The 14,001-nt window shown below is 40.8% G+C and overlaps 1 protein-coding gene across 4 annotated transcripts in view; it reads right to left on the bottom strand.

Moving 5' to 3' along the window:
- Nucleotides 1–14,001, bottom strand: part of ERBB4 (erb-b2 receptor tyrosine kinase 4) — a 603,712-nt gene that overhangs the window by 282,223 nt on the left and 307,488 nt on the right. For all 4 annotated transcript variants that reach the window (XM_051786747.1, XM_051786748.1, XM_051786745.1 and 1 more), the window contains exon 3: nt 5,901–6,087. In XM_051786747.1, the coding sequence (XP_051642707.1) occupies nt 5,901–6,087 (187 nt within the window). The remainder of the gene's footprint in view (nt 1–5,900; nt 6,088–14,001) is intronic.

Here is a 14,001-nt window from a genome sequence, read left to right as displayed (position 1 = left end):
CCTGGTTTCTCATCCCCATGATTTTAAGCCTTGTTTTGTTGCAGGAGAAGCTGTGTGACACAAAGTTATCCTGCTGCATGACATTAGAAACTCACATCAATAATTCTGTGTATTACTGTCAATAAACTGGTTTAGACCATTTGCAATATATGTGATTCCTAGTTCATATGAAAATATTGGGGGGAAGTGGGACACCAGCAAATACCTTTACAGGGGATCCTTTGTATTTCCAACTAAAACCATTTACCAACATATCGTTATTCTGATGAGCTTTTTGCTTAATTCTTTGCCATAATCATTCCAAACAAGGTTGCACATTTGTTACACTAGAGATAGATTTGAAAACAGTAAAGTGCTCTGAAATAAAGGAAATTGAGCATAAATTGTTAATCAACAAGTTGCAAAGAATCACAGACATTGGCTATGCCATTTAGCAGGACAAAAGCATATTCAAATCCTTTAAAGTGACTACAATATTCGAGCCTTGCTGAAATTTAAAAACCACTGTCCCACCTTTGTTACTGGACATAATAAGTATAATAAGTATAAATCTCACAGGGCTCAAAATCAGTACTTCTTTCTGGTTCTGTACAATATATCTATTTGCCTTGATAACACCTGTGAGCAATTTTCTGCTAGCTGGAGGCAGTTGCTCCTCAGCCTGCAGGTCCCTTATCTGGGATTCCTCTGGGCCACATCTGCAGTGGTAAGCTGAGGAGTGCCTGGAAGCATTCCCAGGCACTGATGCCAACTGGCAGGGAGCAGCCCGAGTCCATGCTAGTGCCTGCCTCCATGCTGAGCACAGGATGGCTGCACACACACTGCCAGCAGAGACTGGGCTCTGGACTTTCCTGTCTGTCAAATCACACCTTCAACGAGGAGAGCAGTAGCTGGAACGGGGTGATTTTTTTCCAAGGAAAGAGTCTAAGAGTGTCCTGGGAGAGAGGAGACAGACGTGCTAGCAGGCACACTTGCATTTATGAGCGTGGGGGCAGCCACAAGTCTCATTCCTTTTCTCCACTGGGACAAGATGAGCAAGGGGAATGCATGGCTGGTTCTGTGCTGTGTCCCCAAGGTCTCTGCCACCACAAAGAGCCCTCCTTTCTCAGGGGAAGCACAGACATGGGAAAGGAGGTGTTCCTCCCTTTTCTCCTACCTGCTGGCTAGTCACAAAGATGTGCAGGGATACAAATGCCTCTGTGGTCAGCCCAGCTCTGAGGATTCAGGGAAAGGAGCACACCTGGGCAGTCTCGGAGCCACTGCAGCTTCTCCTACAGGGCAGAGAACTCCTGCAGCAGCCCTGCACACAGAGGGTACCACAGGGATTTTTAAACCAATTCCTCATCCCTCCATGTATCCTAGCAACTCCTCTCCAAGGTTAAGAGGCAATGCCTTGCCCACCTGTTGCATAGCAAGCCTGAGGCAAGCTACATATTGCTTTCTTCCCAGCTCATCCTGCTAGTACGAAGCCACGGAGATTAAAAAATGTGCCCCAGTCAGCACACCCCCATCCTGTCTTCTTGGGCTGGGGTGTCACACACAGGCATTCACATCTCTGAACATCATGAACAACATGGTCCAAGGAAAGGTCTTGCTGAGACAGGGCGAGCACTTTGTGATCAAGGCAATGAAAATGGGGGAGGCCTTAACCCCTGCAGCAAAAAATGACATACACGCAGTGCTAAACGAGCTCAGGTCTTCAGTGGGTATCTAAGTAAGATTTCCCAAAGAATTTTATGTCCAAAAAAATGCCCAGTGAATAAAAGAGAAAGAAAATTTGACTCCTCCCAAGCCCTTCCCTTCAACCTGATTGGGCTGCAATATTATTATAATAAATGAGCAGCGCTTGTTAAGAAAAAAAGCCAAAAAACTGGCAACAGAAGGGTTGAAAAGCAACCTTTTTCATGAGTGATGCCATTCCTTCCCCCTCCAAAGAACCCTTTAGCATTTTTGATTTCTTGAGGGGGGAAAAATAATATTGAAAACTTTATAGGAATAATCATAGAACTTTAAAAGTTTGCTTTGCAGAAAAATTTTAAAAAAAAAATTAATCAAATTTTAAAAAAATCAAACAACCAATTACAGAAATCTGTTGATGGGGGAATTTACAATGGATCACTTTCTACACCCAGTGAAGATGGTTCTTTGTCTATGGTTCTCCTGCCCATAAAAGTAGATTTTCTTTCTTTGACTATCACTGACCAAATACTTTAAGATACAATATCCATTTGAACATCAGTTATCTTAATTTATCATTCAACTGGATTCCTGCAAAAGAAATAAACAAACAAAAAACCTAAAGATTTTTCTGCCTTTTTTTTTTTTTGCATTACTGAACTAATCCCTGCTAAATCCATTTCAATCTAATATATTCAAGGAACCCAAGGGTTGTACAGGCAGGCACAGGGGAGCCTCTGTCCCCAAGACCAATGGGGAAGATAAGGTTAACACTGCTCAAAGATACATAATTTGCTGTAAATCTCTTACACATCTTCACACAGAGGAAAATATGGGATACTTCATAAGTGGTTTTAGAACTTGTGAGTTATCCCTCTTTCCCCACTCCTGAAAGATAAATGCCATAATGAAATGCAGCCATCAGGTATTCTCTGTATTTGGAGTGCTCCAAGAGTGAAAAATGATTATGCCCTTTCACTGGATAAGTTAAGGTTGACTGCCTGGCTAGCTGGGGAAGACAGGTATGATTTGCACTAGCTCCCAGGCCATGACTGGAAGAAGGTGGCACAACCTTCTTCCTCAGCATCAGTTATTCTGCTCATCTCAGGCTGAAGAATATGTTCAGTATGTCAAACCTGCCTTTTTACTGTAAGGCTACTTGGCAGCTGAATCTGCAAACTGAGATGAGTCCAGCTGAGACGGCAGCAGCCACTTCATTAGTTCAATGTCAGTTCGGTTTTGACATGTTTGTGGAACCACTGACTAAGTTTTTATAACAAGTGAGAAAAGGATTTTATAGCTAAGATTTCTTGCAGGTGTCACATAAATTTTAGGATGTGGTCCTGGCCTGAGCTATACAAACAAAACTCTCCTGTGTTTTGACAGACATCATGAGTGAAAATTGGATCATGTTTTCTGTGTGAGATAAAACTTACTGCCTTCACAGCTGTCATTTTTTTATAGCACAAGGGAGGAAATTCAAGCATTTAAAGTTACATTTAAAGATGAAAACTTGATAGACATATCTGGCAATAAAAACACAGCTGTTAACAACACACCGAAAATACTGCAATGGTACAGCACAGGAAGCTGAAACACTGTGTGTGGTGAAGGCTGAGGAGAATTTGCAGGTGAAAGCAGCTTCCTCATTTATTTAACACAAGGAGTAGTGCTGGTGTTTTCATATTGTGCAGCAGTGGGCAGAAATACCCTCAGGAACCCATCATCCTGCACTGCACAAATAAGAACAGAACTTCCCAAACTTCTGTGAACAAGGCATAAGCACTGGAATGACAATTCTTCACATACAAGACAAGAGTCATGTTTATATTTTACTCAGGTGGAAGAGATGGAGCTTTCAAAGACAGTCTCTTGAAATCTCCAGTGGACTTGAAGGATGCAAGCCCACGAGGGCTGCTGCTTCTTCAATTTAATAACTCACTGGTGGTTTCTGATGTAAATATAGAGAGCACAGGGAAGACACAGAATAGGTTCAGACACAGTTGATCTATCACAGCCTTGCAACACCACCAACTCCCACATCCCCCAGTTATTTTTATGCAGCTACTAATGCTAAAGATGTGTTATGAAAAGAAATGAAGTATGAATATGCTCCAGGAAGAGCATGTGCAACAAGAGGCAGGTTATGGGTTAAAATAGCCAGGGGCATCTTAGCCAGTGTACAAAATGGTCAACAAACAGCTGCTGAAGAGACTCATGAGGCCCTGGCACATGCTATCTAGAAAACATTGAGTATTTGAAAGCACACACTGGCTCATATTCAGCACCCAGAAGCTATTTTAAGTGCTCCAGAGAGACAAGTTAGTGTTATTAAAGCACTTTTCTTCCAAGAGACAACAATACATTTTGAGCCAAATAATCCCATCAGAGACCTTTCTAAACACCTAAATCAGATGCAGTGGCTGTGATGATCTCATGTTAGGAGAGATTCAGGGCCTAAGCTAAGGCAGGTTTTCTTATGATACTTAAAAAGAAAATGAAACTATTTGCTGGACAGTTTTAGTGCTGTGTCTATCACATCACAGCGGCTTCCAGAGAGCACCTCTGGAATCTCAGGAACTGCCTATGAGCATAGGGAAGTTGGTTCAAGAAGAAAATTCTGAGCAGAAGCCTACAAAATAAGGGTTTTTTACCTTACTGAGCAGCAAAGCCATGGCTAAATGAGCCTTAAGAGTACAACTCTTTCCTCCTGGCAGAACAGCCTCAGACCCAAGAGGAAAGACTTCCAGCCATTTTCTGGCCTTGCTCTCACCTCTCTTTCTCAGTTTCACCCAGCCTTAGTGTCCTTTACAAAGCATTTTTGAGACTCACAGACCAGAAAACATATACAAAGAAAGAGGTACAACTATTATTACCAAATGCTATGGCTCTGTATTATGTAAAGGCTTAGACAGTTACGATGAACTCCCTAAATCAGAAAGGTGGGAAGATAAACAGGAACAGAAGAGAAGGAAATTAGGTTATGACAGTCAGAAAGAAGAGTAGTAGATGGTAGAGATTTAGAGACCTTTGGGGAAGCACTCTGATATTGGCATGATGATCTCATAAGAGAAAATTGTTAAAAATTGTAAAAAATTTGACCAGAAGAAAGAACCTGATCAGAAAGAGTCAGCCCAAACAGGTTTATTTTGTAAATATTTTGTATTTCAGGCCTCCTTTTCCCTCCTGTTTTTGAAAACCTGGCAAGGCTCAAACAGGGATCTCTAAGCACTTGTATGTCACCCTGAATATTGAGAGACAAAAAAAAAAGCAGAGAGAGAAGGGTGCCTAAATAGAGTTCAGAAGGTTCCCACCTCTCTGTACTGAGGTTCAATCTTCACATCCAGTTCAGGGCAGTGATTTTCAGTAAGCTTTTAGCTGCTAGCAGGAATAAGGCCATTTCACAATAACCAAAGCTTAGGGTAGAAATTATAACAGTTGATGAAGAACTAGGTATAAATAAAATACTTCTGGTGAATTCCATAAAAGGAGTTTACCTCTGCCTACTCTTTATTAAGTTACAGTCCAGTGATATTTAGCCAAGTTTTAATCTCTGAAACCACTGACTGTAGATCCTCAGATGGGAGAAACAAAGTGTTGATCTACCCCACAACAAGATCCAGCCATGAATTTACAGATGAACATAAAACCATGGACTTTGCTTACATTTCTGGCTCAAGAAAATAAGCATTTCTCTCACTATATGTAATGCACTATTTTTGCTTAGAAAAGGACGTTCTAAAATTAAATACACAAAAGATACAGTCTCTCTCTCTCATCCCCTCCTTTTTCCCCAACAGCTCTGTGGAGCAGCAATGGTGACAGACAGCAGCAAGAGAAGAGGTTCAGGAGACGCCAAAACTAAGACAACTTGGCAGAAAATACCCTACACCAGAAGCAACACATGTGCCATAATCAAGGATTACAAGGAAACCAACATGCTCATGATATGAAAACTCAGAAAAAAATTTCACCTACTCTTTCAGCAATTATTTTTGTTTCAAATAGGCTCTTGGCATAACTTCCAAGCACAGTCTTTGACCAGTATTGAGAAAAGTACGTTCATAAACAAAAGAAAAGAATGAAGCACTGATGAAACTCTCATACAACTGCCAGCCTCTCGTGGTGCAGAATCCAAGTGACTGAGGGCATGAAGGTAAAAACTCAATGAGCTCATTTTTTTTTCTTGCATCTAATCCATCACATTTGCAAGTTTCACTTACCTGTCAAGTTCTTCAGTCCAAGTTCCCTGAGTCCAAAGTTCCCATCCTTCCTGTAGTTAAGGAATATTGCCAGAGCATACCGCTCTTCATAGAGTTTGGTCCCACGAACGATGCGCAGGTTCTCCAGTGGCAGGTATTCAAACTGGTTCAAAGCCACCAAAACATAGCCTGTCACTTCTCGGATAGACTGAAAGGCAAAAATGAAACAAACGCATTAGACGTGGTCCATTTTTCACTGTCCTGAATTTCCCATATAGTGGATGCTTTAGTGTGAGATGCTGCTACCCAAGGGAAAAAAAAAAACCACCAAAACCACTTTTGAAAAAAAAAATTCATTTTCAATTTATGATTTCAAGCACATTTCTGTTTCAATTTTAGTGAGTTTGTTAGAAATAATTGTTGGAAAGGTAGAAAATAGAGAGGTACTCCTTTTTCTCAGTCTAGTAAAACTTGAGTAGAAATTCACTGTAAGGTATTAAAGATTCACAAAAGGATGACTTTGCACAACTCAAAGCAGAGAGTAGGTCAAAGGCCTCTGCAGTACATGAGCAAAATCCACTGGGGAAATGCCATAGTTCAGATGAGATTGTCTGTTTGCAAGTAACTCTGTGCTGTACAGCATGTTTCAGGGTGGCACTGAAGGGACACATCATGGAAGACACCTCTGGAAGAGCTCACCATCATCGAACAGGAACAATGGTAGACAGGGAGCAGGTTCAGAAGGGTAAAGTCTAAGCACAGATGTATTAACATACATTTTTGTACTTTTAAGTGGAATTGATCACTGAGTGTTTGCAAAGATTAATCTTGAAGTTTCATTTGGAAGTGCTGGAACTATATACCAAGTCTTTGATCAAAACTGCTATCCAAATCTTTTTAGCAAAAGCATTGCTGCATCTTTGGGTAGGTTGAGACCTTTGTTGCCTTTAGAGGAACTGCTCAATAACCCTCCTGCTCATATTCAGGAATTGATTGCCTGGGTTATAAAGAGAAAAAAAGACCCCAAAACCCAATAACTAGAAATACTTTTTGAAAGCCCAACAGCTTAACAGAACTAAGATGTTATTAACAAAAAAACAAATAAAAAAAACCCATACAAAAGCACCCCAAACGAGAAAAGTGTGCTCCTGGAGAAAATAAAGTTTTCACTCTAAGGAATTGAAAGAAATGGCCTAGAAATATGCAAATGCCTTTGAAAAGTGCCATTTCAACACTCACATAGACCCCACCATCCTTAGCAGGACTTGACACATGCTGGGGGGAATGCCCCTGCTCAGAGCTGCTCCCAAAAACAGGACCTCCACGTTGATATGTTTTTCAAAGCTCACCTAATCCCACGCCCACAACAGCCTGCAACCGCTGCACACGTAGATATTTATGTGTGTATGCATATTTAATGGACAGAAATTGATATCACTACTTGTGTGCTTAAGTGGCTGTATGCACTTTTTCCTTCCCTTTGGCAAAGTCAATACCTTAAACAAAACACTGAAAGAAAAATTCTGCTTAGAGTAACATGCACAGACTATAACAAACATATTGACTCCAGTCAATATCGTAATAAAAACAACCCAACAAGCAACAGCAGGCATCGAATTAAATGTGTTGTGTATGTCTCATTAATAAAGGATTTTGCTTTGCTGGTTCAGGGCTTTGCCACGATTTCAGATTTACGTGTGCCTTTTAATTAGGCTTATAAAAGGTCTGTAATATGATTAACACATGTGATAGTGTACATAAGGAATGATTTCTACGCCACAAAATTTAGTGCTAGTTGTCCTTGCGAAGTCAAACACCTGTACTCAGCTGGAGCTGCTGAAATAGCTCTGGAGCTATTTCCAGACTTGCCATCTAAACAGAGCCCAGTGTCATTACAGGACTCTGATGAGAACCCAGTGAGCAGAGCTAGGTTGAGAAGTATGGTTCAGTAGCTCAGTATTAAATGTAGACCTGCATTATACCCTGGGACACTGATTCCATTATAATCAGAAGCTCTCCAGCACTTTCATGATAGCTCTTCATCTTCTGACATTTCAGCTTAGCCAGTTTGGTCAGGAATTTGTTTTTCATCATATGCAAAAATTTCCTTAAGCTAACTTTTTTTAGCCTCTCTTCAGAATTCAGGAAACATTTAAATTATACTCATGGCTTCAATTTCTGCTCTGATATTCCAGGAATACTATGATTGCTCTAATTAATTTAAATAGATGTTTAACTTGGAATGGAGTGGAAAAAAATTTAAAAGCAGTTCCAAAACTGCATCTGAACAAGTGCTCCCTGCCAATTGTTGTCACTTGTAACCATGTTTTCTATTTTTAGGATATGTCTTATTTACTGCCAAACAGCAAGTCCACCTGAAAGGGCCCTAATTCAGCACAGTACAGAAATGACACATACACACAGAGCAGCAAATCTTCATTCCAAACTTTAAAGAAGAAAAAAAAAGAAAAAAAAAAGAAGACGAAAAACAGAGAAAATTATAAAGTTTTGCTGTTGATAATTGTGAACTGCCTAAGAAGCCCTGCACTTTGTTTGGTTTATCCAGCTGAAATAACAAATTATGGCAAGTATTTTGACAAATCAGAGGATCCCTTCCACTCCCATGACTTCCATCATTTTGCAACACCTATTTACTTGCTGGATAAACTGCCATGTTCATCCTTGCAAAACAAAATTATGAAAATAAGCCAGGGGGTTCTAATTTACTGGAACATAAAAACCTGACCAAATCTAGTAGTCTGATATATTAAGTTAGGGTTTAATTTTGGTTTTAAATTCAAATACGAATGAAAAATGCAGACTGATAACCTGTTTTGCAGGTTGGTGTGTTTTCTGACTGGTCCAGCTTAAAAAAAAGCATACTGGGAGCACAGCAGGCATCTCAGGTTTTGACCACTCCTGGATAACACAGTCATTTTGCCAGTCACTGCAAGTTTTGATATGATTCTTACTGAAAATGGACACCTGCCCACTTGGAGCTCACTCCAAGCCCTGCAAAGATGCCTGTTGGCTTCCATGCTGACTCACAAATCCTCACGCCAGACGGGATCAGCCAGCCTGATCTCCTCCTCTGCAACTTGTGCCAAGGGTAGGCACGATGTGAACCTCTCATCCTTTTGTATACAAGGCTGAAGGCTTTCCTCTTCAGGTATCCTGAATTCAGGTATCCTAATGCTCTATTTGAGCTGTTTTGGCTTCAGCATTAATCTGAGTTCTAAGGAGGTGAAGTGACTCACAGCAGTGGTAGCTTGAGTGTCACCTCCCAGTCTGATTCTCCTGCTAGGGCTGGAGGCTCTCACAAAAACACATTTCACATGAGTCTGTCCCTCAGAAAAGGAAAAAAGGAGACAAGGATGCAAATATCTGCATTTTATTCCCATCACTTACAACTGGAACAGAAAGAGGTAGATTAATCACCAACAGACTTAAAGCTAAAATTTTTGATTTTAACCTCCAAAGCACCGTGATTTTGTGAGATTCCCCCCTAGCCCCATTACAGCATTATTTTGACTGGGAATTCCTGGACAATGTGATCTCTCCTCTCCTTGTCATCTCTCCAGCTCCTGAGATGTGACCTGTTACATGAAGAAGCCATGGAGTGAGGCAGCAACTGGCTCAGACTCCCATTGCACTGCTGCTGCTTTAGTAGATGTATTTGGGCTCCCCAAAGCTGGGTATGACAGCAGGAATGAACACACAGATCTGAAGGAGGAAAAGGCAGCACCTCACAGGCTCCCTGTGCTAAAAGGAAAAGGGACACTGCCCATCGAGCCCTCCAAGCAGACACCTGACAGTTTGAAAGCAGGCGAGGAGACACCTCTGAATATTCTAGAGCCACAGGTGAGCCTGAGCATTAGCCCCTGGATAAGAAAGGACAAACTTCCAGCAAGAAACAAAAGGAGTGTAGGGGGGGGGGAAAATATTAATCTAAGGCCTCACGAGCTGCTTTAAAATCCCACCAAACCAAAGGGTTCAAGTCTGATATATTTACCAGAGAAAAGCTCTTTGTCTCTCTTTCTGGACAGGAGACGAGTACTTGTGCTCCACGGTTTGCTATCCCTGGGTCCAGCACTGTTCTGCACCTTAGAAAGTAGAGCCTTGGCATGGCAGCCCATAAAACAGTCTCCTAACAGCCTCTACTAGCCCAAACATAGCCATGTTTTTTTTCTTAAACCTAAAAACAATTACCCTGAGATGAGAACAGACCCAGTTGAGGTGCTGTCCCAAGATGGCGGCCGCTGCTCCCCTCAGCTGTGCCGGGCAGTCCTATGGAGAGTGCAGGAGAAACTGGGCCCCAAAATGACACCAAAACCGAAACTTTTTTTTCAGAGGTTCTTTTTCAGGTGATGAACTGTAAGAATGAACTCTAGACAGCCCATTCCCTCAATTACAACTAATATTAGCTGAGCATGAAGCACTTTAAGCTCCCAACAGCAAAGCCAGAATTATCCTGTCAGCTGGGAGTAAATGGCAAGATTGTTCCATCTTAAATCATCCCTCAGTTCGAATCAAGCGAATCTGAGTGAAGTGGAGCAAAATAACAGTGAAAACTTCATCATTCTGCCCAGAACAACAGATCAATGAATGATTAGGGAAGCCAATGTTTCTCATAAACACTACAAAGGCTTCTTAACATCCATTGGGAACGCTGGGTTGTGGCGGAGGCACCAAGGAGAGCTACAGTGTGGGTTTTATTTTAGCTGCACAAACGTTATTTATCCAGTTGCTGAACCTGATCTGGTAAAGCCCTTCTGCCTCAGCTGACCGGACACATGTCCCTGGCATGGCATCAGGGCAATGGAAACCTGCCACAGTGGTCAGCTCACACTTGTGGGACCCCAGACAATTAATTATCTTTTAGGGTAATTTTCCCCTTTTCCATAAAAGCTATGAACATTTTGATCTACTTCAAACTCACTTGAAAGCACCAATAAACAGAAGTGCAGGAGATGATGATCACCTGAAGAACAAGTGTGTTTAATTCACAAACATTAAAAAAAATAGTACATATATTCAACAAATTCACATGAGAGACAAAGACAAAAGCCTTTGCTTTTTCATCACTATTTTACAGAGAGACAGAGGTGCTTTAGTGCCCAGGGGAAGTCCGGGTGCCATGCCAGGGTTACAAAGAAAGGCAGCTACTGGGAAAAGCTGGGGGACACACACAGGAGTTTCCACAAGGAAGGGTTTTCTCCTTCTTCCACCACAAGAAGGGATACAGAAAGGGCAAAGAACTTTAAATACACAAAGGGAATAAGGCAAGTGGACGCTTTTCATCCCATCTGTTGCAAATACAGTAATTTCTATTTTCAGGGGGTATCCATTTCACGAGGCAGCAGCGTGGCTCCTTGCATGGCTCAGCTGCCAGCAGATAACAGACGTCTCCTGACTCCAATCCAAGGAGCCAGACTGACCCTCCATCATGAACTCTGGGCTTTGTTGCATTACATTAAATCCTAACAAAGTCAGATTTTAAGTGCTACAAAGGGAAAACATTTCCTAAGTGCGTCATCCTTCTTTCCTCCCTAACAAAAGTTAACAGCAGCAAAGTCACCATTACAATAACAAACATGAATAGGCACCACCACGTTACCTCCTTCAGAAGCTTGACATCTCAAGCCGACTTGAACAGAGCATTTCACATTTTGCTTTTTGATCAGTTAAAAGGTACCTGATGAGGACTGCCCAACATCCAAGTGGCCAAAACTTTTTCCAGAGGAAACAAATTTTTACTATGAGGAAAAAAACCCACAATACAGCAAAGTCAACATTTGCTTAACTTTAAATAAGTTTTCAAGACAATCATAATATCCACCTTCACAAAACTCAATTGGGCATGTTTGCGAGTGTGCTGGTAGCCATCAATTAATTTTCATTACTTGTTCATACATTTTCACCCATGCAATGCAATTCACCTGTCACTGTCATAATTAAAAAATTAATGTTTACTGAATAACTACAAAGTGGCCTCTAAGCAGCTACAGCACTTGCAATTCTAACTCTAAGGGAAACATTAATATCCAAAATGTAGAAATAGCAAGCCTATTGCAATTTATGGAGCTCAATTAGCTGTTCCATGCATTGCTCATTCAGAGTTATGAATTTTTAATGACAACGATAAACTGAGATTTTCAAAGGAGTTCAGCAGACTTATTTATGGGATTCAGGCACATGGCTGTTGCCAGCTTCTCCCAAATCCCCATCCATAACCATGAGAAATATGTAGTGCATACTGACATTTCTCATGTCTGAGAGGACACTGCATTTAGGGACCTCAAAGGTGACACAGCACGCACGTATGGAATTTTGTTCCACAACAATCTCCTCTCTTGTCTCCTTCCATGCTGTTCATCCTTTAATTACGTCAACACTTGTGAAATTGTGATGTTAAGCCCTCCTGAGCATCAGTGGTTTTTCAGGTACTCTGCACAAGCTTCAATAAAAATCCCTCAAGTTTGAGCACACTGATCAATATCAGAACACAGCTTGTAGAAAACATTTTTCTAGGGCCTGATCCAGAAGCAGTGTATCCTAACTAGAACTGCCTTGGCAGCTGCAGAGAATTTATTGTCCAAAACACTACAGTTGCAGGTTATATTCAAATTGGTTATCAAAAAAAGAAGAATTTCTGGTAGTCTTTCAGTTTGCTTTAAGATGTTTTAAAAGCAAAGGAAGGGCTTGGATGTGATTTTGTCAAGAGCTGTACCTGAGGAGCCTTGCACTGCTGCATGCTGCAGAATGAAAATGTGATTCGGTTATTTAAGACAGCTGGTAGGAACTTTAACTCATACACTTGTCCTCACAGACTTCCAGCCTTCTTTGGTAATATGCTAACAAAACATTAATAACATCCTGAGCAGCAGACCAGTGGATTGAACACAGCATTCAATTGCCTCAACTCTGAAGCAGCAGTCAGTTAGATGCATCTTTTGTTAAGGTGGTGGAAATTTGTAAATGAAGATTTTGCTACATAATTTATAGAACCCATCTCGGGAGTTGTTGAACCAAAGCTTTGTTTTCTGAATGGCTGGTCTTTACATTTTGTTATTCCAAGAGTGGGAATTTTCATACATTAAAATAGGAGAATTAGCTGTGCAGTTATTTTTTTATGGAGTTTGATGTACAAATCACACCGTTGCATATATGAGGTAAGTTAGGCTGTGTCTAAGCTAATACACATTACAGTAGGGTCTAGGGAGGGCTTGGAGGCAAAGCAAATGCCAGTCTAGAAACCTTTAAACTGCAGATCAATGCCCAAATCTGGCATTTGGAAAGGAAGGTGATGGACAAAAACCACAGGGAGCCTTTGAAATGCATATCTTGACTCATTTTCTAAAGTATTGCTGGGAAAACAATGTGGGTCTTGAACAACAAAATAATAATAAACAAAATAATAAAAGAATGTGGGAATGTGAACATTAAATAGAAAAATAGGTAAATAACAGGACCAAAAATTTTGCTTTCAAATTTTGAAATATAGTTTCTAAAGATGTACCCAAGTATTCTTTCTGTTGACTGAGTTCAACTTAAGCTCAGGTGTCAGCTTGCCCCACATGTCTATGCCTACTTTTCCATTAAAATTATCGTCTGAAGAGAGAAATTGAGCAGGTTTACATCAGTGTCTGAGTGTCTTCCCAATATTTTCAGTCTAAAACATAATTCTTTTGTTTGTGTATCTGCTTAGAAGTGTTTGCTTAAACTTTTAGGTGCCCAGCCTGGCTGAGTGCACACAGTAAGTCCTAAACTGTTTATGTTGAGCACAAGGATGACATGGACAAAGTCTGCACTCTCTAACAATCTTCACAGCCAACATCTCTCTGTCCTGACGAAAGCTATGGATGAGTACATGTTTAGCAAGTCAATAAGAATTTTGACATTACACTGTAATACCTGATTGGTCTTCAACATATTTGCAGAGTAGTTTCCAGGAGAGTTTATTGTATCATCTCCCAAGGGAAAACTTAGTCGTAAATTAGATTGGAAAGACTAAAATGAGGGCATTATTCTGTCACAAAATGCTTTCGCATTTGGGCTGTTTAGTAGTAGCTACATTTTGCAGGCACTCAAATCATATCAGCTTATAGCTTGCCCAGTTACA

The sequence above is a fragment of the Manacus candei genome, unplaced genomic scaffold, assembly GCF_025592945.1.
Source record: "Manacus candei isolate 608988 ecotype Guabito, Panama unplaced genomic scaffold, ASM2559294v1 h1tg000023l, whole genome shotgun sequence".
In the NCBI taxonomy this organism is placed as follows: domain Eukaryota; kingdom Metazoa; phylum Chordata; class Aves; order Passeriformes; family Pipridae; genus Manacus; species Manacus candei.
The sequence above is the reverse complement of the archived record's forward strand: the minus strand, read 5'-3'. Positions and strand labels throughout refer to the sequence as shown.